The sequence below is a fragment of the Esox lucius genome, chromosome 8 (genome assembly GCF_011004845.1).
Source record: "Esox lucius isolate fEsoLuc1 chromosome 8, fEsoLuc1.pri, whole genome shotgun sequence".
Taxonomy (NCBI): Eukaryota; Metazoa; Chordata; class Actinopteri; order Esociformes; family Esocidae; genus Esox; species Esox lucius.
This window is the reverse complement of record NC_047576.1, coordinates 5,687,765-5,713,600: the sequence shown is the minus strand read 5'-3', so window position 1 is coordinate 5,713,600 and position 25,836 is coordinate 5,687,765. Positions and strand designations below refer to the sequence as shown.

The 25,836-nt window shown below is 42.1% G+C and overlaps 2 protein-coding genes across 6 annotated transcripts; one reads left to right on the top strand and one right to left on the bottom strand.

The window, feature by feature from the left end:
* atg4b (autophagy related 4B, cysteine peptidase) lies at nucleotides 1–7,484 on the top strand. Of its 2 annotated transcripts, none has more exons than XM_034293792.1 (13): nucleotides 1–100; nucleotides 1,136–1,237; nucleotides 1,470–1,541; nucleotides 1,717–1,815; nucleotides 2,710–2,811; nucleotides 3,351–3,423; nucleotides 3,609–3,688; nucleotides 4,611–4,813; nucleotides 4,986–5,061; nucleotides 5,298–5,443; nucleotides 5,928–5,984; nucleotides 6,248–6,344; nucleotides 6,736–7,484. In XM_034293792.1, exons 1-13 carry the CDS (start codon nucleotides 91–93, stop codon nucleotides 6,807–6,809), a joined length of 1,191 nt encoding a protein of 396 aa, XP_034149683.1. In that variant the 5' UTR covers nucleotides 1–90; the 3' UTR covers nucleotides 6,810–7,484. The 2 variants fall into 2 exon arrangements, with proteins under 2 accessions (XP_034149683.1, XP_034149682.1); XM_034293791.1 differs by having other exon boundaries at nucleotides 4,983–5,061.
* Nucleotides 7,482–25,029, bottom strand: dtymk (deoxythymidylate kinase (thymidylate kinase)). Of its 4 annotated transcripts, none has more exons than XM_020048696.3 (7): nucleotides 24,900–25,025; nucleotides 21,786–22,180; nucleotides 21,032–21,163; nucleotides 19,486–19,594; nucleotides 18,631–18,721; nucleotides 18,042–18,239; nucleotides 7,482–7,971 (listed from the first exon to the last, which is right to left on the bottom strand). In XM_020048696.3, exons 2-7 carry the CDS (start codon nucleotides 21,889–21,891, stop codon nucleotides 7,861–7,863), a joined length of 747 nt encoding a protein of 248 aa, XP_019904255.3. In that variant the 5' UTR covers nucleotides 21,892–22,180; nucleotides 24,900–25,025; the 3' UTR covers nucleotides 7,482–7,860.
* Nucleotides 25,030–25,836: the final 807 nt, after the last annotated feature.

Here is a 25,836-nt window from a genome sequence, read left to right as displayed (position 1 = left end):
CTCCCGAGTAAGAATGTGACGTCACGGACATTAGCTGCATCCCTTCTAGCTATGACCCAACAACAAGGATAGGGTGAAGCAACTGTCGGGATGGATGCAGGTAGGAAGTCTTAAGGAATATCGTTACTTAATGTGAGTGTATTTTTGCCCGCTTCAGAACAAATGCAAGCATTGTAACTCTATTTCTTACAGGAGTCCAAGTTGTACTGTACATCAGTTTAGTTTATCTACATCTATTTTTAATGGGAATCAATGGTCAATAATAGCTACGTTGCCTACACTAGTTAACGCGTTAGCTAGCTAGCTGGCTAACGTTGCTACTAGTACTGCAAGTAGCTGTTAACTAAATAGTCCTAATTGCTTAAAATTAATTGTATAGTTAATTAGTTAGCGATAAACATGTTAGTGAGTTGGATAACTACATCTAATCTGGTATTCAGTGTATGTTGGACTGAAAACAGCTAATATGAAATGAGCCCAGGTTTAGCGAAGGCAATTTCCTATCATAGGCTTTACAGATCCGCGTTGGCTACGTTAGCAGAACTGGGTCTCTGACTCGCAAGGAAAATCGTTGTTTTCGACTACTCTCAAACATTCTCGTCCGGTGTTAGTAGGTAGCCAGCTACCAACAACTGCGGAAAGGGTGGTCTCATAGCTAGCAGTCCAAATATATTGCAGTGTCATTCTCTGTCGCAATCCCATCCTTGGCTGTCCACCTAGACAGCAAGCTAGCTCAGCTGTCAAATTATATTGACTGAGTGAGTATTTTGCAGTGCTGGAAGTGGTTGGATCTTAATTACCTACATTACAGTAGTCATCAAATGTTAGAGAAGTGAATGTACAACAACAGTGACAAAAACAGTCAGAGTGGTAAATTCCATGAGGAAGTCCGACCTGAGTCCGACCTGAATTGTTATTAATGATTTAAACATGGATGTGTACTGTGACAAGGTGTTCTGTTTCAGTTCTGTCTAGTTCACTTTATAAGAGCATAGCGCTTTTAAAACCAGGGTTTTGGTTTCAGTTCCCTTGGGGTCCAGTACTAAGAAAGCATGACAATGAATGCGCTCTCTACTGTTAGTCCCTCTGAATGAGTGTCTGTCAACATGATTGAAATGTAAATCCTGTATTTCAGCTACTCTCACATACGACACACTTCGCTTTGGAGAGTTTGAAGATTTCCCAGAGACCTCAGACCCTGTGTGGATCTTAGGGAAAGAATTCAATGCACTAACAGGTGACCTTAAAGGATATCTTAAAGCAGGACTATAGCATAAAACATTACTGATATGAAATGCACAGAGAGATGGTGTCAGGGGATATCACGTTTTAATCTCAATACATTCACGTGTCATCATCCACATACAAATGATGGGAATGTAGCACAAACACACATAAGCAATGATGTGGAAATGCAAATGCAGCAAAAGGCATATATTTTAGCTAGCTCTTTACCTGTGTTTATCCAGAGAAGGAAGATATTTTCTCAGATGTCACTTCACGACTATGGTTGACTTACAGGAAAAACTTCCCACCCATTGGTAAGTAGCCCAAAGAAACACCGTCATTTTCAAATACCGACTTGTAGTTTTTGGACTGTCCCGCAGCCTAAAAACTACAAACGTTTTACAAATACAATACCATAGCTTTTCAAGTGTATTCAATTCAAATGCATTCAGCCTATCGGGGTAAAGGTTATGTTCCAATGTGTTCCAGGAGGGACAGGCCCTACGTCTGACACAGGCTGGGGCTGCATGCTCCGATGCGGACAGATGATCTTAGGAGAGGCCCTGATTTGTAGGCATCTGGGAAGAGGTGTGCATGTCTGCTTTATTAATTCTGTACTGTGATCGGTTGCCTTAGACTTCCAGTGTCCTTTTGTTGTTATGATGTATTTTTTTTCATCAAAGGTTTTGAATTGAAATCAAACAGTTATTGAGGTTAAAGTATTACATTCTCAGCTTTTGCTTTAGGGTTTTTGTGTACATTGTCTGTAGAAGAAAAAAAAAATCTAAAACACTTCTTATCTGGAACACGATCCAGGAGGTAGGCGTGGTTATGTCAGGCACTATCATTAGCTGGAGATTTCGCCAAACTGTGCAAACTTCTAGTTAGCTGGCAGAATTTTGGAAAAAGGTATTGGGGGCAGATTAGACAAAAAGTACCATATAGCATATTTATGGCTAGAGGAAGGTTTGGAGGATAAAAGTAACTGTCCAAGATCCACAGCACCACCTAATATCTGATTTATGGCAGAAGAGGTATTATTGCTTGGGCATTTATGGCTGCCACTGGATCTGGCTCATTTGTCTTCATTGATGATATAACCAGTGACTGCAACAGCAGAATAAATTCTGTAGAATGCAGAAACACCTTGTTTGTTAAAATACAAGCAAATGACTTCAAGCTCATTGGACGGCGCTTTTTATAAATGGTTTATCCAATATGTACACACATTCCCACAAATACAAGTTGGGAATTATCTACATGTTAACATTATAGTAGCTGTATTATTGTATATCCAAACCTGTGGCTTATATAGAGCCAAAAGAAGAAATGCTTCACTGACCCAATCATTCCTAATTAACGATATGGCAAATTATCTCCAGTGGTACTGGTACATGTCTCCTATTGCACTGTACTAAGTACTTATGTACAATGGAATTCTTGTTTCACACAGTCAATGATAATGGTGGTTTTGTTAAGCAGACTGGAGATGGGTGAGAGGCCAGCCACAGAAAGAAGAGTACATCAGTATCCTCAACGCTTTCCTTGACAAGAAAGACAGCTACTATTCCTTACACCAAATTGGTAAATACTTTATACTGTAGTGGCAAAGGTTTTGGTCATGCTGAATGGTAAACTTGTGTCCCAGTTTCAGCTTTCTTGCAGGGGGCAGGTTTTCGTCTCCTCAGAAGGTCTTCCTTTTCTGTATATAGTTCCATTAATTTCTCCTTATTTTGCTATGATGAGAAACATCCCCATAACATGATGCTGCCACCACCATCAGCAGGGATGGTGTTCTTTTTTTTTTGCTGTGCCATGTTTAATGCTGGTAATCAATTTTAGCTTTTTTGTAGACCCCTGGTTTTGCCACCTAGTTATAGCTCCTAGTAGTCTTCAAATAGGTCAACGAAAGGCTATCTTGATTTTTTTGGCTTTTAAGACCTAGGGAGGCTTACCCATTATGACCTCTCACGTTTGTATTTTTTTTCTGTATAATTAATTGAATTTCACAATTAAAAGCCAAGTGTGGGGTACCCTTTTCATTTGTTGACAAAGTTGGTATAATGGTGTCTCTTTATATTGTGGTAATGCTAACAGCAGTTGTCTCTCTGTGTCTTCTGCAGCCCAGATGGGAGTTGGTGAAGGGAAATCTATAGGGCAGTGGTATGGACCTAACACAGTGGCACAGGTACTCAAGTAAGTAGACAAGGCTTATTACTGCTAATTGCCTTAGACCAAATGCAAATACTCTGCGAAAGGAATTGGAACAATATGAAGTAGTTGGGAATGACAGCACTAACCAGCGGGACCCCAGGCTATGGCTGTACATGTTTTGCTGTAGATGAGTACTGTTAAAAATTGTGTGTCCGGCTTCCCAACAGGAAACTGGCAGTGTTCGACTCATGGAGCCGTTTGGCTGTTCACGTTGCCATGGACAACACTGTGGTAATTGAGGAGATCAGTGAGTAGTGAAATCTGTTCAACTATGGCCTCTGTGTATGTCAAGACATTTATGGTATGTTTGTTCTCGAGTCGTTGTGTATGTCTGGAGGGTGATGTCATCTGTAATCCACAGAGAGGTTGTGTATGTCTGGAGGGTGATGTCATCTGTAATCCACAGAGAGGGTGTGTATGTCTGGAGGGTGATGTCATCTGTAATCCACAGAGAGGTTGTGTATGTCTGGAGGGTGATGTCATCTGTAATCCACAGAGAGGTTGTGTATGTCTGGAGGGTGATGTCATCTGTAATCCACAGAGAGGTTGTGTATGTCTGGAGGGTGATGTCATCTGTAATCCACAGAGAGGTTGTGTATGTCTGGAGGGTGATGTCATCTGTAATCCACAGAGAGGTTGTGTATGTCTGGAGGGTGATGTCATCTGTAATCCACAGAGAGGTTGTGTATGTCTGGAGGGTGATGTCATCTGTAATCCACAGAGAGGTTGTGTATGTCTGGAGGGTGATGTCATCTGTAATCCACAGAGAGGTTGTGTATGTCTGGAGGGTGATGTCATCTGTAATCCACAGAGAGGTTGTGTATGTCTGGAGGGTGATGTCATCTGTAATCCACAGAGAGGTTGTGTATGTCTGGAGGGTGATGTCATCTGTAATCCACAGAGAGGTTGTGTATGTCTGGAGGGTGATGTCATCTGTAATCCACAGAGAGGTTGTGTATGTCTGGAGGGTGATGTCATCTGTAATCCACAGAGAGGGTGTGTATGTCTGGAGGGTGATGTCATCTGTAATCCAGAGAGGTTGTTTAGGTCCGGAGGGTGATGTCATCTGTAATCCACAGAGAGGTTGTGTATGTCTGGAGGGTGATGTCATCTGTAATCCACAGAGAGGTTGTGTATGTCTGGAGGGTGATGTCATCTGTAATCCACAGAGAGGTTGTGTATGCCCTGGCTGGACTACGGGGGAGGAGCGTGTGCGGACCCCCAGGGTGGGATGTCGGAGCCCAACGGCTGCCTGGAGGGGGCCTGTGCCCTGGCTGAGGAGGAGACGGCTCTCTGGAAGCCCCTGGTTCTTCTCATCCCCCTGAGACTGGGCCTGAGCGATATCAACGAGGCCTACATCGAGACCCTGAAGGTGGGGCAGCGGTGTTAGTGTTTCAACCATTACAGTTTCAATTGATTGACTGAATTGGCTGTTTTGGTTGCTAAATGACCAGGACATTACCGGCTATGATATTAAAGCTTGGACATTGCATCGTTGCTGGAGTGCCTCCTAAAATTCCCTCTGATGTGTCTCTTTATAGCAGTGCTTCCAGCTGCCTCAGTCTTTGGGTGTCATTGGAGGGAAACCCAACAGTGCCCATTACTTTATAGGATATGTTGGTATGTTCAGTACACTAACATCACATGGGCCTTTAGGGATTTGAGTGCTAAAATTTGTTATAAAAAATGGATGTGTATATGTAAATAAAATGATTTATAACTACACATCTACAATTATTTAGGCAATGAACAAGCTGTTAAATGTCAGAAGACTCGACTTCTGACATTTGCGCCCCCTACGGGCCGTTCTGGGTAGCTCCCTGCTGACATTGTCTCTGGTGCCCGCCCCCATGCAGGGGAGGAGCTGATCTATCTGGATCCCCACACCACCCAGCCAGCGGTGGAGCCCGGTGAGGACGGCCAGGTCCCGGACGACACCTACCACTGTCAGCACCCACCCTGCCGCATGCACATCTGTCAGATTGACCCCTCCATAGCAGTGGTAAGACAGCCCCGGCACCCTGACCCGGCAACTGTGACTAGGGTGTGGCGTGGACAGGAAAACGCCACTCTCATCCCGCTTACGCAGCACTTAGTAGAAACCAGCGAGATGCGGACACCGACGTTATTTGCCAAGCGGCTGGTTTTGATCGATTGCCTCCCGTAAACCGCCGGAAAAGGTTGAGTCGTGAAACAACTCTGCCGTTCCAGCCGAAACCCTAGTCCCTGTTGCCGAGGGCGAAGTGTTAGTGACCGGATTTGGGCTGAAGATGGCTTGCCTCTGGTTGCTAAGCAGCAGGCAGTAACTTCATGATTGTGTCAGCAAAGTACCACTGTGTTATTTTGCTGACCACCGTTTGAAGTGAAGGACTAAATCGCCCGCTGGTGCGCAAATGGCTCCCGAAATCTATAGAGGTGTTGGCGTTTGCCTTAACAGGGTGTTTTGACACAGTAAAGCAGCCATGCTGTTTTGTCATCCTCGCCAGGGTTTCTTCTGCAGAACGGAGGACGACTTCGACGACTGGTGTGCGCGCGTTAGAAAGGTATGCAGGACAAACACACACACACACGGCTTGTTAAATCCCACTGACGTGACACTGTCTGAGGGGGTGTCACCTCCTTTCCTACCCAGCATGTCTAGAGGCTGCTAGAACGTCCGGCCAAAGTGGGATCTAAATGAACGGGGGGAGGGGAGCCACTGTTGCTGAGGTTGGGACGGGACGGGGCCTGGGATCAGTAGGCGCTGTGCTGCTGCATTCAGCTCAATGTAATAACGATGATGTTTCATCTGGCCCGTCCTCCACAGTTGTCCCACTCTAGAGGAGGCCTGCCCATGTTTGAACTGGCTGACCGTCAACCATCCCACTTCTCCTGCTCCGTGGACGTTTTGAACCTCGCGCCTGGTAAATGGAAAACCCTCACTGACAGGCTGTTTGTTTTTCCTCCGTGGGACGGGTGGGGCGGGAAGGCATTATGAGGCCGGGATTCAGTCAGATGGGCGTTGTTGGCAAGCATGTTGCACTACCGACAAAGCACTTTTCCAAGGCCCTTTCTCTGACTGTCAGGGGGCCTGCGTTCCTGCTAACAATATCTGATTTCAGTGGAAATTACCTTTTAAATGTCAAGTGCTGCTCGTAAATCAACCGCTCGTCTTTGAATCTCGACGAGGACTGTGCGATTGAGTTGTAGAGAATGATTCGATTTCACCTGGACAATATGTCTACTTAAAGTCAATACATATAAATAAATGATGCTGTGTTAACATTTTTAACAGAATGCCCCCTCCCCCTTTAGATTTCTTTGATTCCGATAGGTTGGAGAGGTTCTTTGATTCTGAGGACGAGGAGTTTGAGATCCTGTCCCTGTGACAAAAGAGGACAATGATGAAGAGAAATGATCTGGCCTGGCAGAATCCAAACTATTCCTCGCTGAAGCTACAGGGGACCGGAGACATCACTAACCAGTCTGGCACAGAGGGTGTAGTGGTGCGCCTTACACAGTTGTCTTTTGAACAGCCAGTGACTGACTGACTTACTGCTCTGTGTCCAATGAGACTCCTTGCTAGGAGGTGTTACAAGGTGGCAGGATCTCTCAGGGCGAATTCAGCTTCAGATAGGTGCATCTTCACATTGTCCTGTCTTCATTTTAAGTCTTAACACTTTAAATGTTTACTTTGAAGTGACATGGTGCCTTCCCCCCCTCTTAACAGGCTGAAAGGCCACGCACCAGTTGACTGTGGTGTTTTGTCAAGACCTCGGGTTAGATCCACAATGGCTCACTCTTGGCCTATGTCACTGATATCTAAAGTCTGTTTTAACTGATGTAAAAATGTTAACCAAAATTTGGTTGAGTGAAATGTGTAGATTGCTGGTATTACCCTTGGTTCATCAGGCCCCCTTTTGGACATGAGATGAATTGCCTTCACAAGGACGTTTCTTTTTTTGGACCAAAGTCCATGTTAGGTCCACTTATGTTAACAGGGCCCTTAGGAGTATGGTGGTCACGTGTCAAAAAAGAAAATCACTGTACAGAACACTTGCTCATTTCAAGATTATTTATTTAGTCAATGCATAAAGAATGCTTAATGGACAAGACCGATGGAAATGGGGAAAAATATAGTTACAGCTTGGATTTTTGTGGTCCTCAGCGATTAATTATTAAAATATTATTATACACCATCTCTAATATTGCACAATTTATTTGCAGCATTGTTTCATTTCTTTTTCCCCCCAAACGGTTCGGCTTGTGACGACACGTTAGGAGGACAAGGCCTCCGTGTGATCTGAGGACTTGGTTCCAGACGTGTGTCATGTTCGCACCAAACCGTGGGAAAAAACCCCCCACAACTAATAAGTCTGATGTGCTTTTTCTGTTGCAAACATTTTTGAGACAACATGCCATATTGAACATGACATTAGGTCACTTCCAGAGGTGCCCAATGGGCTGAGTCATAGCAGTTGTAATGGCTTCTATAGTGTGGTTCTTGATGTCTGCGTGCACATCTTCAATGTTCCTGGATGCATCAATAACCTTAGAGAAGACAAAACAACAGGGACGTCATGTACTTTCAGAAAGGCAACATACAGTACATCTTTCTACACGAGACATCAAATTCAACAAAATATTTTAAAGCCCTTTTTAAATCAGCAGGTGTCAGAGCTTTTACAGATAGCCATCCAGAAACCCCATTGAGCAAACAAAAGGGCTTAATTTCAGCTCTAGACCTTGCTGCTGGTTCACCTTTTTTCCTGAGACGAACTGCATTGTGGGATTGTTGACGTGCTGTACCCTGCCTGCTGTTACCTACCTGGCTACCTGCCAAACTTTTTCGAATTTACTCGATATAAACTAATTGGTCAAAATTCTATTTTAGAGTTTTACCAACGCAATATTTATCTGTTGACCTCTTACCCAACTTTTCTACACCGGGACTCTTTTTGGACATAATTAACAGAACTACTCACCCCTGAACACCCGAGGCTAAGTATCATTACAATGCCTTTTCACTGTAATTGTTGTAGCAACAACACGGAGGAGAATGTTCGTCTTAAGTTAAAGATAGCAGAGTTAGAGGCTCGGCTTCTGACGCAAATGCCAGGCAAGGATTATGCTAGTGTAGAAATAGAAAAATCTGCGTCAGTGCCACCAGGTAGAAACGATAGTTTTGTTAGCCCCCCGGCACAGCTCCTGCAGCCGGGCAATAACTTTCTCTTGGTCACTGGGAAGAAATGCCGTCGACCAGTTAAACCTGAATCGTTGCTAAAACCAACTGAGACTTTGAACAGGTTTTCCCCACTGGAGTCGGAGTCAAGACCCGAGCCGTCTTCGGAGGGGAATGGTCGGCAGGCATGTTCTACCGGTGGACTTGAAAAACTGAAAACTTTAGTCATTGGCGATTCCATCACACGCAGTATTAGACTAAAGAATCAGCCGGCGATCGTACATTGTTTACCGGGGGGCAGAGCCACCGACGTAGCCGCAAATCTGGGGTTGGTGCTAGCGAAGTCTAAAACTGGCAAGTATAGAGAGTACAGAGATATTGTTATCCACGTTGGCACCAACGATGTTAGGATGAAACAGTCAGAGGTTACGAAGCAGAACATAGCATCAGCGTGTAAATTAGCTAGAAAGATGTGTCGGCATCGAGTAATTGTCTCTGGCCCCCTCCCAGCTAGGGGTGGTGACGAGCTCTACAGCAGACTTGCGCAACTCAATCGCTGGCTGAAAACGGAGTTCTGCCCGTCGCAGGAGGTAGAGTTTGTAGATAACTGGCCTTCTTTTTGGGACTCTCCCAGAAATAGGGCCAGGCCTGATCTGCTGAGGAGCGACGGACTCCATCCTAGCTGGAGTGGTGCTCTTCTTTTGTCTAGGAACATTGACAGGAGTCTCACTCCTATAGCTTTAACATGAGATAGGGTGCAGGTCAGGCTGCAGGCTGTTAGCCAGCCTGCTAGCATAGTGGAGTCTGTCAATAGCATAGCCAGAGTAGTTAGTACAGCTTTACCTATTGCCACTGTGACTCGTTCCAGGCTGAGAAAAGTTAAACAAGGTAGTGCTAACAAAAACAACCTTATTAAGATAAAGCCTTCCTCCACCTCGGTCAAAAATAAAAATAATTGTATCACTTCGCATCTCAAAATGGGACTCCTAAATATTAGATCTCTTGCTCCAAAGGCAGTTGCGGTAAATGAATTAATCTCTGATCATAAACTAGATGCTATTGGTTTATGTGAAACGTGGCTAAAGCCTAAAGAATTCACTGCCTTAAATGAGGCCTCTCCTCCTGGCTATACTAGTGATCATATCCCTCGTGCATCCCGAAAAGGAGGGGGTGTCGCTAATATTTATGACAGTAAATATAAACTTACTCTCAAACATATCACAGAGTTTCATTCTTTCGAAGTTTTACTCATGAAAGTTAACCAGGCCGATAAATCATTTTACATAGCTACTATTTATAGGCCCCCCGGGCCATACACATTGTTCCTCAATGAGTTTCCAGAATTCTTGTCTAACCTTGTAGTCATGGCAGATAGTATTCTAATTTTTGGCGATTTCAATATCCATATGGAAAACCCCCATGATCCTCTTCAAAAAGCCTTTCAAGCCATAATCGACTCAATGGGTTTCATCCAACATGTCTCAGGTCCAACACATTGCCACAATCATACCTTAGATTTAGTCCTGTCACGAGAAATAGATATTGTAGATCTAATAATTTACCCCCAAAATCCTGGATTATCGGATCACTGTCTTATTACATTTACCGTTAAAACAAGAAATTCACTTGCCCCCCAAACAATGAGTTTCAAAAGCCGTACTATAAATTCTCGGATTACAAATAAATTCCTTGATATTCTTACTAGTTCGCTCTTAAATGACAGAGTAAATAAATCTGTAAACGATCAAATCGAGGATCTAAACTCAATACTGCGAAATACATTAGACATAGTTGCACCACTAAAAACTAAAGAAATACGCAACAAGAAACTTGCTCCTTGGTACACCGACAATACTAGAGCACTTAAGCAAGCCTCCAGAAAATTGGAGCGAAAGTGGCGCTCCACCAAGTTGGAAGTATTTAGACTAGCCTGGATAGACAGTACAGTACAATACCGAAAATCACTCACGTCTGCTCGATCAGCTTATTTCTCCAACCTGATTGAGGCGAACAAAAACAATCCAAAATTTCTCTTTGATACAGTTGCAAAGTTAACAAAAAAGCAAAGCTTAGCATGTGAAGTGGGTCTTCACTTTAGTTGTAATGAATACATGAACTACTTTGATGAAAAGATCGTCACCATTAGAAAACAAATAACTGAATCCCTAAATAGTTATGGTCCTAAAAATCTCGGTTGTCCGGAAAATTTCCGGAGCCTCCCTGATCAGGTGTCAATGGGGACACTTGAGTTTTTTGATACCGTATCGCTCGACACATTTACAAAATTTGTAATGAGTTCTAAACCCACAAACTCTCAGCTAGACCCGATTCCTACAAAATTACTTAAGGAGTTATTTCCTGTGCTAGGTCAGCCAATGCTGAACATAATAAATTGCTCCCTTTCCTCCGGATGCGTACCAAACTCACTAAAAATTGCGGAAATTAAGCCTCTTCTAAAAAAATCTAATCTAGATCCCGACATATTAAACAATTATAGGCCAATATCGAACCTCCCGTTCCTCTCAAAAATCTTAGAAAAATGTGTTTCCCAACAACTGAATGCCTTCCTAAAGACAAAAAACATTTATGAAATATTCCAGTCTGGTTTTAGATCCCATCATAGTACTGAGACTGCACTCGTGAAGGTAACAAATGACCTTCTAATGGCCTCAGACAAAGGTTCCGCATCCGTCCTGTTGCTTCTTGATCTTAGTGCTGCTTTTGACACTATTGATCACTCCCTTCTCTTAGAGAGACTGGAAACCAATATTGGGCTACGTGGACATGTTCTAGCCTGGTTTAAATCTTATTTATCTGAAAGATATCAGTTCGTTAGTGTGGATGGCATATCCTCTGACAAGTCAAAGGTATGCTTTGGAGTTCCTCAAGGCTCGGTTCTGGGCCCATTACTTTTCTCACTATACATGCTCCCTCTGGGCGATGTAATCCGAAATCACAATATTAACTTTCACTGTTATGCTGATGACACACAGTTATATATTTCAATGAAGCATGGAGAAGCCCCTAAATTAGCTATTTTGGAAGCATGCGTTTCAGATATTAGGAAGTGGATGACAGAGAATTTCTTGCTCTTAAACTCAAATAAAACAGAAACGCTCCTTTTAGGACCCAAAAAACAAAGAGCGTTGTTAGCAGATCTCACTGTGAACCTCGACGGCTGCATGGTCGTATCCCAAAAAACTGTAAAAAACCTTGGCGTTACCCTTGACCCTGACCTCTCCTTTGAAGAACATATAAAATATGTCTCAAGAGTAGCTTATTTTCATCTTCGAAACATCGCAAAAATTAGAAACTTCCTATCAAAAACTGATGCAGAAAAATTAATCCATGCTTTCGTTACTTCTAGATTAGATTACTGCAATGCTCTTATCTCTGGTTATCCAGACAAATTAATAAATAAACTTCAATTAGTGCTGCACACAGCTGCTAGAATCCTAACTAGAACAAAAAAATTTGAACACATTACTCCTGTCCTGGCATCCTTACATTGGCTGCCTGTTAGGGTTAGGGCTGATTTTAAGGTTTTACTCTTAACCTATAAATCAATACATGGACTTGCTCCTACTTACCTTGCTGAAATGATCCAGCCATATATACCTACACGTAACCTTAGATCGCAAGACGCAGGCCTTTTAATTGTACCTAGAATTTCTAAACAAACAATTGGCGGCAGGGCCTTTTCTCATAGAGCTCCACTCCTGTGGAATGATCTGCCAATTAAGGTTAGAAATGCAAACTCAGTGCAAACTTTCAAGTGTCTACTAAAAACTCATCTCTACAGCACGGTTTATAATTAGGTGTAGCCTGGCCCGGGGGTGTGAAGGTGACCTGTAGGCTTGATACTGTCCACCCTTGCTGTCTTGCCAGGTGGGCTCTCGTCGCCACTGGGATGCCCTCCCTCCAATGCCCTTCGGGGGAAGAGTCACTGGCTTGTTGTTGATTCTCTATTGCGCACTTGTGCAGTTGGGCTGTACGCTACTAGCAATACTCGGCCCTCATTCAGGGGGGTTGCGGTTGGTGGGTGTCCCTTTGGTTGATGCCTGGCAATGTGGTTGGATTGATTTCCTGCCTGTTGGGCCCTGTCCGGGGCCTCCCCCGGACAGGGCCACAGTGTCACCGGACCCCCCCGTCTCAGTTTCCAAGGTGTTACGCTGCTATATTATTGTGCTGGGGGACATGAGGGATGTACTACTAACTTTTCTCAGTTTCCTCCAATTTTAAATTTTAGAAGGAGATGAGGTCCTGGTCCACACCTGCGGATTACCTGGTTTGGGGGGACCGTTGCTGTTCCTGTCCTTGTCCACCTGGTCATACTTCTGACCTAGTCTAAAATCAAATATACTCTGGATTTAGCCAAGAGAAATTTATTTATTATTCCAATTGGACTCTTAATATCTCACCCGGCACAGCCAGAAGAGGACTGGTCACCCCTCTGAGCCTGGGTCCTCTCTAGGTTTCTTCCTAAAATTCGACCTTCTTAGGGAGTTTTTCCTAGCCACTGAAATTCAACACTACTGTTGTTTGCTCCTTGGGGTTTAAGGCCGGGTGTCTCTGTAAAGCACTTTGTGACAACTGCTGTTGTAAAAAGCGCTTTATAAATAAATTTTGATTGATTGATTGATTGATAATGGACATTTCCAAATAAGGACGATCCTAGTCTCCTCAAAGAGATTATATCAAATGTATTTATAAAGCCCTTTTTAGCAGCAGATGTCACCATGCTTTTACAAAACACCTGGCCTTAAACCCCAATGAGCAAACAATAGTAGGGTTGACTTTCATTGGCTAGGAAAAGCTCCCTAAGAATGCCAAAATTTTGGAAGAAACCTAGAGAGGACCCAGGCTCAGAGGGGTGACCAGTCCTCTTCTGGCTGTGACAGGTGAACATATTAAGATTACAATTGTAATAATTAATAAATACGTGTGGTTTGAGTCTAGAGTCTATTTAAACTCAGTCCAGGTCGGAAGCATGACCTAAAGGACAACACGGGAGGGGGAGGTGTCAGCACAGTGGCAGCTGAAATCGTCAGGCATCGTCTCAATCTGCAACACAACAAGGAGGACTCTGGACAGGGACAAAAACAGGTACCCCAAGCCAGGTACTCCGCAGATGTGGACCAGGACCTCATGCCCTCCTGAGTTCAAAACAGGAGGAGACTGGGAAAATTCAGGAAATCAATCAAATTTCAATAAAAAAAAAATTATAAAGCCCTTTTTACAACAGCAATTGTCACAAAGTGCTTTACAGAGACACCCGGCCTTAAACCCCAAGGAGCAAACAACAGTAGAGTTAAATTTCAGTGGCTAGAAAAAATTCCCTAAGAAGGTCGAATTTTAGGAAGAAACCTAGAGAGGACCCAGGCTCAGAGGGGTGACCATGTATTCCTCATATCAGTAAGGATTTATTGTGAAGAAGGAGAACTGACCCTACTCCCCCAGCACAATAATATAACTGCGTAAGACCTTGGGACTGAGACAGGGGTCAGGCAACACTGTGGCCCTATTTGGGAGAGGCCCCAGACAGGGCCCAACAGGCAGGAAATCAATCCACCCACATTGCCAAGCATCAACCAAAGGGACACCAACCATCTGCAAACACCCTGATGAGGGCCGAGTATTGCCAGCAGAGTACAGCCCAATTACACAAGTGCGCAACAGAGAGACAACAAGCCAGTGACTCCACCCCCAAGAGGCATTGGAGGGAGGGCCTCCCAATGGCGATGAGAGCCCACCTGGCAAGACAGCAAGGGTGGACAGTATCAAGCATTTCTGGTCACCTTCATGACCCTGGGTCAGGCTACACCTAATCATAGACCAGCACGGTAGAGATGAGTCTTTAGTAGACACTTGAAAGTTTGCATTTCTAACCTAAATTGGCAAATTGTTCCACAGTAGTGGAGTTCTATGAGAGAAGGCCCTGCCTCCGGCTGTTTGTTTAGAGATTCTAGGTACAATTAAAAGGCCTGCATCTTGCGATCGTAGGTTACGTGTAGGTATGTAAGGCTGGATCATTTCAGCGAGGTAAGTAGGAGCAAGTCCATGTATTGATTTATAAGTTAACAATAAAACCTTAAAATCAGCCCTAACCCTAACAGGCAGCCAGTGTAAAGAGGCTAGTACAGGAGTAATGTGTTACATTTTTGTTCTGGTTAGGATTCTAGCAGCCGTGTGCAGCACTGATTGAGCACTAATATACACAGGTTATGTACGCCAGGCAACTTTGAAACCGCTTTCACCAGTCCAATCTAATCAGGTCAGCAATTTCTAGGAAATCTGCATGCCTTTAGTTATGCCTTTTTAGCATTCTGCATTTTTATATTTGATGTTTTCTTTGGACCACATGAATAGGGCTGCAACTAATTATTATTTTGGTAGTCGACTAATCTGTTGATAATTTTTTCAATTAGTCGATCAGTCAACGATTAATTTTGTCACGCCCTAGGTCTCTGCTTCCTGGGGGCAGGGCTCCAGTCCATGTTTTACTTAACCTGCTCAACTCTGCACACCTGTGAATGTCACCTAGTTGTCCAGTCTCTGCCTTAACATAACATAAGTTCCCATAGCAAATTAAAATAATGACCCATGAAGCATATGAATATGAAACTTAAGCTTGATAGCTTAATTAAATCTTTGTAACATTAATGTGACCACAATAAACAAAATAAACCCTCCTATTATGCTAAAAAAAAAAAATACATCCACTATGTTATGGGTCAAATTGACCCGCACAATTCAAACACACAAGACAGTCAAAGAATCAAGTAAAAACAGCAACAACTTTTTGTCTTATCAGACATTTCAGAAAGCAGAAATACAAGACATTTTATAAAAAATAAAAAAACGATATTCAAGAACTACTTGTTAAACATATTTCCTTTCTCACAAGATTTTTCAGTTTCCCCAAGTAGGTTTTTCCCCCCTATTGGTCAATAGTATCCCTTCAGTCTTTCTCTCCACATGTTGAACACAGTGTGTGTGTGTGTGTTTTCTGCAGATGTATTTATTGCATTCTACACAAGTGGTGCTTGTTTTACTGTCTTGTCGAGGGGGGCTGAGCTGGCATCTTTTCCGTTTCTTGCCACTGCCTGTATCCACTAGATCCATTTCTGGTGGATTGGAGGCCTGTCTTGATGGTCCATGCAAGTTTACACTTCCCAGTGTAAACTTGCATATTCCATGCATAGCTTGATGTGGCATCATATGCTGCCCATATTTTGATGCCATAATTTGCAGGCTGGTTTGACATATACCGTCGGAAGGGACAGCGTCCTCTGAATGGAACAAGGCATTCATCAACTGTAACATGAGGACTGGGATTGTACAGTAACGGTAGAATCTCTGATTGCAGCTAGTTTGTCTCTTTCACGTCGACCCGGTCTGGTATAATGGTTATCAAAGCGAATCACCCGACAAATTGTGGAATTCTTGTAGAGACATTGTTGCCTGAAATATTGGCCTTCCATTCTCTTCATTCCACAGGCTGACCGGTAGACTCCAGCTAATAAGAGCAATCCAATCCAATGCATGCATGCAAGTCAATCCGGTCCAGTGGCTTCCAGTTCTTTTGAAACACACGGCTCCTCTCCAAGTTGGTCATGTCCAGTACAATCTTCTTTATTGCTAGGGGTGAAAGAGCTCAAAAGCTGATTGTATGTCATGGACTCGAGTGACGGCAAATCGTGTAGGCCCCGGGACCATTTGTATTACATTGGAAGCGGAGAGTCTACCTTGACTTCGTTGTGGTGACGGTGACCATTCAATATGACCATCATTAGACTTTCATGTCTTCTCTTGGTAATGGTTGTTGCATGCTTTCTCGCTCATCTGATGGAGGGGATGGTACGACAGACTCCTCCTCTGAATCCTCTTCACTGAAGACAAAATCTGGATCATCAACAGCATTGTCCTCTATCTCTGAAATGTCCTCTGTCTCTGAAACCTCTTATTTTTCACTGTCACAGTCCAGAATTTGTGATAAGACTTCATTGACTGAAAATCTTTGAGCTAATTTTTGAGTGTCTGTGTCAGAGACCTGCTGCTTTTTCACCCAAACACAATTCAAAAAGTGCAACCAGGACCAGTCAAAACAATAAATCAAAAAGACACTTCCTTTTTTTTTTTTTGCACCTGTGCAAATATATATATACACATGAAAGCCTCCGGGCCAAAATGACCCACAACATCATGTTTGTATACAGAATCTACACAGACATTCCACAACACATCAGTGTCCACATTTTGCAGTTAGGTTCATGACCCTAAATGAGAAAAAGTCATGTAATTTCATGGCGAAAAAGAGTGGTTAACTAGTATTTTAGACAACGCAAAAGTGGAAATGGGTCAAATTGACCCACAACATAAGAGCAGGGTTAAATGAGGATGCTCTCTGTCAAGACTTCAGCCATTTGAGGGGTGTATGAGCCTCTCTTCAGGCCAAACACATCCACACGCATTTGCTTAGTACTACTAAAACAGAAGGAACAAAACAATAAGCTGCATTAATTAACAAGTTGAAGTTTATCATAGCATAGACAGTACCCAATCTGTATTAAACTGAACTCATTACATATCTTACAACTGAATTACTGATATACTCCAACACACAGACTAACTAGCTACCGTTAAGTGGAGCAGGTTTACTATTCAGAATGAACAATAATATCAACGCAAGGAAAGAAAATAGGGAAGGCGAGACAGGGTAGGCTACTCCTATAATTCACTGATTTAATATTGCACTAAACGCGTTAGCTAACAACTGAAATAGCGTTCTCTCAGACAGCACCATCCATGAGACCTTGATTCCAGGCGGATAAACAAAAACAAAAACATTACGACACTAATATTATAGCTAGTTGACTAAAGCACGAAATGCTCCCAAAACGTACCCACCCGGAGCAGACATCACAGCTCCAGGGTACTTGCGTTTATGATGTTTATGCATCCACCGTAGTGCTGCCGTGAAATGTCAACTCTGCTTCACAGCGTTGTTTGCACTGAACTTGTTTCACTGGTGTGTTTTTGCCGAAATGCTCCCGTACTAATGAAAGTTTTTCTGAGGTCTTTCTCTCCGCTGCTCCATCATTCATACTTCTTCATGAGTAATATCGTTGCAGTCATGGCAGACAATGGAAGCGATACTGCCCCCAGCACTTCCTATAGTGCATTGCAGTTACAAATGAACAAAAATATTCTTAAGGTGAAAAGTGCCAAGATTGCCGTCTCCCCCCTAAATACTGAAATTCCGAGTTTGACAAATGTTTATAACCAACGTCGTCGATTATGTCGACTAATCGTTGCAGCCCTACACAAGAGTAGCTGTCATCTTTGGTGTTAGCCAATGGGAATGCAAACAAAACAGAAACCCTGATAGAAACAACGCAGGATTCAGAGTTCAGCTCCCCACAGTGATTAATCTTACCTGCCAGTTTACCGATGAGTCCTTCATCAATTCTTCAAACCTCTGCTGCACAGCCCTCTGGAAGACACTGGTCTCGTATCTCTCTGTGCCGAAATGGCCTCGCCGGGCAGCCTCCGAGGGGTTGACGTTCAGGAACATCACCAAGTCTGGCTTGGGCAGCCCCACGTCTGGGTTCTTGCACCAGTCCAGAGTGAAACCCTGCACACATTCAACAACGAGCGTGAAACCCTGTGCACCTTCAACAACCGACATCCTGCCGTTTGATAACGAACATGGTGCGGACACTTGTAACAAAACTCTAGGAAAGGTTACAGAAGGTAGACAGGAAGCCTAATGGGTAAAGGAGTTTGGTGGAAAATCTGTTTAATTCTTGAGCAAGGCATATAGACCCAATAACTTAAAGGTCTGGCTCAATGGTGGATCCTCTTGTTGTGCCAAAGGAGAGTTGGACATGCAAACATTTTTCACAAATTCTCTACATGACCATGTATGAACAGGAAATGGGCATACAAAGTTGACTAAGTGTACAGGAAAGATGATTCTATTCACCAGCTTGGCACTGGTGAAAACGGTGTGTGTTGGAACTTACAGGCTTGGCACTGGTGAAAGCGACTCCAGAGAAGGCGTATCTATCCACCACTAGAGTGATGCCCTGTTCCAACTTCTCCTTCATCAGAGGCCTGAAGAGCAGTGTCATTAACAACAGCATTAACACTATCACCCAGTCTTTGACTACTAGGCTGATCATCATTACAACACGATAAACACCTGATGTACTTTAAGCTGTTGAATGTGAGGTATGTTTTGTTAATCATATCAATAGGACACAAGGTATCGTACGTTCCAAAAGTCGCAATGTTTTGTCGAGCTGGGGCGGGACAGAGTTCGGGGGTTGGGTTTCTGATGCATCGGTCACGACCACAGCGTCCATATGGTTTGATGGAAGCACACCGAACGTTTGTTTGTTCCCAGTGGAACTTTGCACTGTGTGTCGGTACGTCTGGAAGTATACTAAACCAGCTGATGACTTAGCGCGTGTAGCAATTACACTGACCTCCTGGGGCCAACACATCAGACAGGACGGACACCATGGAGGAGGGACTCCATTGTCCCCTCATGGCAATGCAGGGATCATACAGTGCAAAACAATAAAAAAAGAGCCTGCATTATTCACATGAGAAAACTGGAAAGAAATACACTGATTTTGTGCCAAAAAACATCAAGTTCCAACTCTGCCACGCGCCGTAGGTTCCAACTCCATTGACCATGTGGACCGCTTTACCGAGAACAGGAACGTTTCAATGCTGTCTGGGGTTTTTTGATGGGGGGGGGGGGGCAAGAAACCAAAATAATAAAAAAGGCGGTTTAGAATGATAGCAGGATGTTCTAGAAAGACAGCTGCATAAATAGCAATAAGTGTACTTGCACTACTAAAGTGTCTTACACTTGTTCCCATCGGTTGGCGGAGAACAGCAGATGCACGGTGTGGTCCTCCAGATTGCTTTTCTTCTCAAGATAGGAATTAATAAGTTGTCCGATCATTGTAGTTCTCTCTGTACAAACAAGAAAAACAAGCAGATGCAGGTTTGCAAGCCATTTTCCCCGGCGTTGTTCTTGTCAATTTCTTGCATTTTTCCCCCTTACGAACAACTACTTTGGGTACACTGTAAAAGCTCCTTGTGATTTCTCGGTTTGTGATAGCTTGCAATGTAGAAAATCACTTCCTGCCCTCCATCTGCATTTCGCGCGAGACCGTGACGTCATATGTAATCAAGCTATTGATATGTCCAGCTGTCGTTTTGACTAGTCAGAATAACGTTATAGATATCTTGAATTTGAGTTTTGACTACGCGAAATTATGTTGCAGATATCTGTAAGGAATATCCAGTCTAGCGAATAAATGTTAAAACGGCTTGCCATGTGCATTGTATTTAAGGAGACACGTACTGGATGCATGGGGAATTTTTTAAATCGGTAATTGTACTGGAACTTGGCAACCCCGTGAGTTGATTTATCATTCTGCCATTCATAGGATGACCACACGTACTCTTTTCCGACCTAAAAAAAAATGCGTCCGGACGGGATTTCCAAATCGCCCAAAATGTCTGGGATTCGTCTTTTGTTTTCTAGAGTCGCCATTCATTGTGTGCGTTTTGGGGATTCTTCTTCTGTGGGGTATAACGGCGGTTGGCATCCAACGTTATTGGTGCATTACCGCCACCTACTGTAAAAGGAGTGTGGGTCAGCTCCAGGGAGGACCTAAATTCTTCCTGCCAACCCAGTTTCTCTCAGGAACAAACAGACACCTAACCACAGCATGTGGCACAAAATACCCAAACGCAAATTCACAGACGATTTACAGAGAAGATTCCCGTATTTTCGTCTTGGTCGGGATCCGTGTGAAGCAGAATGCATGACCTGGTGCGTACGTGTCAGTGTCAAATAAAGGTGCTAGCGATCTAGAAGTCCACAAAAATGCAGCTAAAGGAGTTCGTCAGGTAAATTAACTGACTATTTTGTGAGACCAGGTGGACTGACATTAAAGGTGCTAGCGATCTAGAAGTCCACAAAAATGCAGCTAAAGGAGTTCGTCAGGTAAATTAACTGACTATTTTGTGAGACCAGGTGGACTGAAATAGTGTAATTGTTTCATGACAAGTATTTTATTTTAACCTATGGCCATGAAAAGAAAGTAATGTAAATGGTGTTAAAATCTAAACAATTTTTTGTTGTTATTATTCTATTTTTGAGGGCCAACAGTTGAATGGAAAGGATATATTACTTTGTGTATTAAAAGTTCAATAACATAGTTGCATGGTTGTGAACGCATTTGTATTTACCACCCATTATAGCTGTCCTCTTTCTTGAAAACTAAAATATGGTCACCCTAGCCATTCAGTTACAAATTCCATCCATGCATGACTGGGTACAAACAAGTCCTCGGACAGCCAAGCCCTCGACTAGGCCCGTTTTGCAGTTATTCAACATACCTGGGAATCTCATCATTTCAGCTGGCTGTTCATTCTCCAACAGTGCCTGGATTAGCTTGTTACATTGTGTAGTTTTCCCGGCCTTGTCCACCCCTTCTAGGACAATGAGAGCTCCTCTTCTGCAAGTCATTGCTAAAAAAGTTAACGGATTAGGAAATGTTTTTAACGAAACTAAGACAAGTTGAGCTCAAACTAACAATGCAACACAGAAAGACACTGAAGCCATTTAGCGGGCTTTTACCAATCAGCGTATTGTGAGCAACATTAAAGAGACACTACCGGGTCACGAAAATCTGGAATTTTTCAAAATAAAAGAGACCAACGTATATTTCAAAACTGAGATTAATTGAGTTCATTAATTGTTTAAGAAAATGTACCTCTCAAAATATTGACAACAATTCAAATATTATCATATTTAAGAGTAATTTCGATTAAAAAAAAAGTGGGTATTAAAACATGTTCCAAGGGCAAAATTCAGACAGTGCCAATGACTGAATATGGTGATTATATGCACACAAAAAAAAGGGGCACTGTGTATTTGCAATTGTTGCTGGCATTTTACTCCACCCACACCATTGGCCACATTCCAAATTACCTGTTATTCCTTTTGTTAATGGAGGTGATAATCACCACTTGGTGATTACTTAATTCAGCCAACGATCTAATGTAGTTGTCAATAATTTATTAACTGGTCATTAGCCTGTTGTACCACATTTTGAAATGTAGGTCCAAAAGACTGTTTACAGTTTTATACCTTTTAGATTAGCATAATGATTCTCAAATGAATCTTTTCGGCCACTGCTCGTAGGCCCCGGAAGGCCCTGGACATCTCCCTTCCGTAAGTCACATCCAGAACCCATACTTGGGTTTCATACTCCAGGGCCAGCAGTTCTTGGTAATTGCCTGGGCGATGGATGGGCTGGCTTCAAGGTTGTTACCAGGAATGATCAGACATACTATGACTGGGACGAGGCCTCTGGGTAACAGCTCCCCACGAACATCTGCCATCAGATGTGAAACTCTTGCTCCAGGAGTGGACATGAAGCCAAAAGCCATGGTAGGTCGACCAGTGGAATCAGCCTGACTTGGCATGGGGACAATGTTATCCACTAAGGCACTGAGATGAGAATCATCAATGACTAGGACAAACTATAAGGAAAGAAAGTTAAAAATGTATCCCAATAATTACGTTTTTATATATTTAAAACGTAATATGTATATATATAGTTTAGAAAATATGTGCACATCCTAAAACCTTCATAGTAAATTCTGAATGTGGGCTGTAAGGTTTAATCTAAATACAACTAATATGGGGCATTATAACTCAGAACTTAAATCAAACAACATGCAATATAAAAGATGATGTACTAAATGATAACAGGATAGGGTATGCAGTACATAGAGTTACTCATCAAAAGTTGTTCTTCCATCTTGGCTGTCTTAGAGTTTATGATGCTTAAGATAGGCATTGTATTCAGAATGTGGGCAATTTTTTGTTGCATGGAGCCAACATACAGGGCAGACATATGCTATAAATTTGTTTGTCCATGGTGCTTTAAAGACCTCTGGGAATATTGCTATGAATACTTTTTATGAGTTTTATTGTAAATAATCTAAATAAGCCAATAAGGAGAAGCTGTGTGTATTGATTTTCAGCCTCTACATGTTGGCAATACAAATCATTCAATCAATCAGATTGAATGATTTGTATAAATTAACAACATATGCATACCAACATGAATCAAACAGCAACACCAACAAATTGAGAAGAAATTGCCAACCTGATAAAGAAACGAAGCCTCATCAAGTCTCTGAGGGAATTTCTTAACAGTGATTTAGTACAAATGTACATGAACGAGATGCTACCTGGCAACTGAAAAGATTATTGGGATAACTATAGCACAAGTTAATTTTATAGTAAAATATATAAAAGTATAAAATTGATAAAGTAAAAAAGTCATCAGAATGTTTTGTATGCATAGAACTGCAAACAGTTCTATAGATGATCAAAGAAACCCAGTCATGAAGCTGAAGTATTAACATTTTAAATTCTCTGAGGAACGCAGACAAATGCTGAGCAGTGAGCTAGATTTAGCAAAATTTAGTTCAACTGGTAATTACACTACATATTGCAGAATAGCTTGGTACTTTGGTAGTTGGAATATAATTATCTGTTGGGGTTTTCAGTAGTTAAGAAATATTGGTACTGTTGTGATGTAGCTAAAAACTGGAACAACAACAACAATTTCATACAAAGAAAGTATGCAAACATTACCTTTCTTTTCAGTATCACATTCACACATTTTTCTATTTTTACAGATAAAATACTACATCTCTAAAGGTGAATTGTTAAGTAATCACCAAGTGGTGATTATCACCTCCATGAACAAAAGGAATAATGGATCTAAATTGAAGGCTATTCAGCAATTTGGAATGTGGCCAATGGTATGAGCGGAGTAAAATGCCAGCAACAATTGCAAATACACAGCGCCCCTTGATTTTTTTTTATTTTTATAATCACTCTATAGTCTCCTGAACATTTACTACAATACATTCACTGCGGCGTATATAATAGTTTTTTTTCTGTATAGTGCAATATGTATTTCATATCCATTGAGTTACATTGTGGCCAAAGGTATGGGGGGAGTAAAATGCCAGCAACAATTGCAAATACACAGTGCCCCTTGATTTTTGTGTGTACGTATAATCACTCTATAGACTATCCTGAACATTTCCTACAATACATATACTGCGGTGTATAGAATAGTTTTTTCTGCACATGGCAATATTTATTTTATATCCTTTGAGTTACATTGTGGCCAATAGGATGTAGGATGGGTGGAGTAAAATGCAAGCAACAATTGCAAATACACAGTGGCCCTCGATTTATTTGCATATAATTACTCTATCCACTCTCCTGAACATTTCCTACAAAACATTTTTACAATATACACTAAGCAAAGTGTCAAAACAGATACATTTTATATTATTAAACTCGCGTTAACCGCGGACTTATATTTTGAAGGCAAAATCCGAAAACCGGATGTCTTATTGTTGCTACGCAATCTCTAATGTTGCCAGCATGACGCTATAGGTCGTTTATCAACCCGCGTTTTTGTCCGTTTGACGTCATCTTTCATGGCCCAAGTATGGTTCCAATCCAAAGAACGCAAGATGTCAGGAGAACAGGAAAAACTGTAATAAACGTACACTTTTTTTTTTTATTTCAGGTAAACGGTACCTGTAAATCAGCATCTGGAATAAAAAAAAATGGACGAGAAATTGGCATTGTAGTCGCTGAATATTTGCTTATTTTATTTAAGAAATAGCTAATTTATAAATTGTCTCCGACTTTTAGATCAGTTACCTAACGTTATTCAGTGCAGTGGAGAGGCTAGTTAACTAAGTTATTACAGTACCGGTAGAGAGGGGCAGCTTTTTTAGAATTGCAGTTGATTTTCACTTTCAAAAATGGTCATATACAAATGTCATAGCATATGATTATGGCTATAGTCTCCATACAACCTTCTGCCGTTCATTTTCAAATTAATATTTTATTCAGGGACTACGAGGAGGTTACAGCCTTCATAGATGGAGGGGTTTTGCACAATAGCCAAGTACACATGCATCTCAATCCAGATAGGTGGGTTCTCTATCCTTGCGATCTTGCAAGATCGTTCTCGCAAGAACGTTCTTAGCGTACTATGAATTGATAATTAGCCTGTGTCGAAGATCAGAGATCGTACATTGAGGTGATGCGACTCTTTTCCCATTATATAACGTATAAAGCTATAGACCGTAGATAAACGTAATTCATTCCCCTTGTATAACAAAGAACAAGTTAAATATCTCAGAAAATGTTTCTCACCGTGTGCTAGTTCGTGCAGTTGGTTCTGTTATTATTGTTTAATTATAGCCCCATAATGCACCGTTCGACAGTTTGTGATATCCCCAAAATGTTATCTGTTATGGTTATCTGAATAAATATCCGGCTTCATTTCCGGATTCTTCTTTAAAAGGCTAGATGTTTATGTATAGGGCGCCGTCTACCGAAAAATAATCGTATTACGCTTTGGGAGAAGAGATCCGAATATGTCATTCATACTTTGAAGGCATTTTAAAACACTATTGTTGGTGTTACTGTTATTGGGTGTTCAGCAGTGACACTACTGAAACCTCATTGTGTTTCCTCCAGATTTTATTATTATACATATTCTGTACCTGCTGTTACAAGGCCTCGCTGCTAGCTGCTGTTGGACCTGAATCATCAGTGTTCCTTTCTCTCTTAAATCTGCAATGTTTTTCTGTCATTCTCACTGTCACTGTTTAGTACACCTACTAACATGAAGCTTTTCGATTTTCTTATGCTTAGTTAATTAGCCGGCTATATCTGACACTACAGATCTTTTGAGGATCAACCACAGACTGGTCAATCCTAAAAAGGCATTATAAAATCAGGACACAAATGCAGATGTAAATCCCTTATCCATAACAAAATATGTATTTTCTAGACTACATATATAGATTTTCAACAACAACCAAAAATCCCATTATATTTGTGTTTTGCTTGTGATTATTATATTTATTTAAATTATATGACAAGCTGACTTGGAGGTCTGTCTCATAGGCTGCCACGAATGGCACCCTTTGAAGCTCCGTCCCTGCCCCCACACCATGTGAATCAGTCCTTGTTCGTGTATGTCCTCGCAAGGAACATCTTTGCCAACAAAAAATGTAAACGTGGCATTTGGTGCATCTATGGACATATACTGCATATACAGTACGTCTCACAGTGCTAAAGTGTT

Excerpts from the sequence above, each read along its gene's own strand:
- atg4b (XM_034293791.1), top strand. Across the intron at positions 1,238-1,469 it reads AGAATTCAATGCACTAACAG|AGAAGGAAGATATTTTCTCA; the intron begins GTGACCTTAAAG and ends GTGTTTATCCAG. Across the intron at positions 5,444-5,927 it reads TTGACCCCTCCATAGCAGTG|GGTTTCTTCTGCAGAACGGA; the intron begins GTAAGACAGCCC and ends CATCCTCGCCAG.
- dtymk (XM_020048696.3), bottom strand. The coding sequence starts at position 21,891 with ATGGGTTCTGGATGTGACTTACGGAAGGGAGATGTCCAGGGCCTTCCG. Across the intron at positions 19,595-21,031 it reads TGAAATGATGAGATTCCCAG|AGAGAACTACAATGATCGGA; the intron begins GTATGTTGAATA and ends TTGTTTGTACAG. Across the intron at positions 18,240-18,630 it reads CTTTCACCAGTGCCAAGCCT|GGTTTCACTCTGGACTGGTG; the intron begins GTAAGTTCCAAC and ends GAATGTGTGCAG.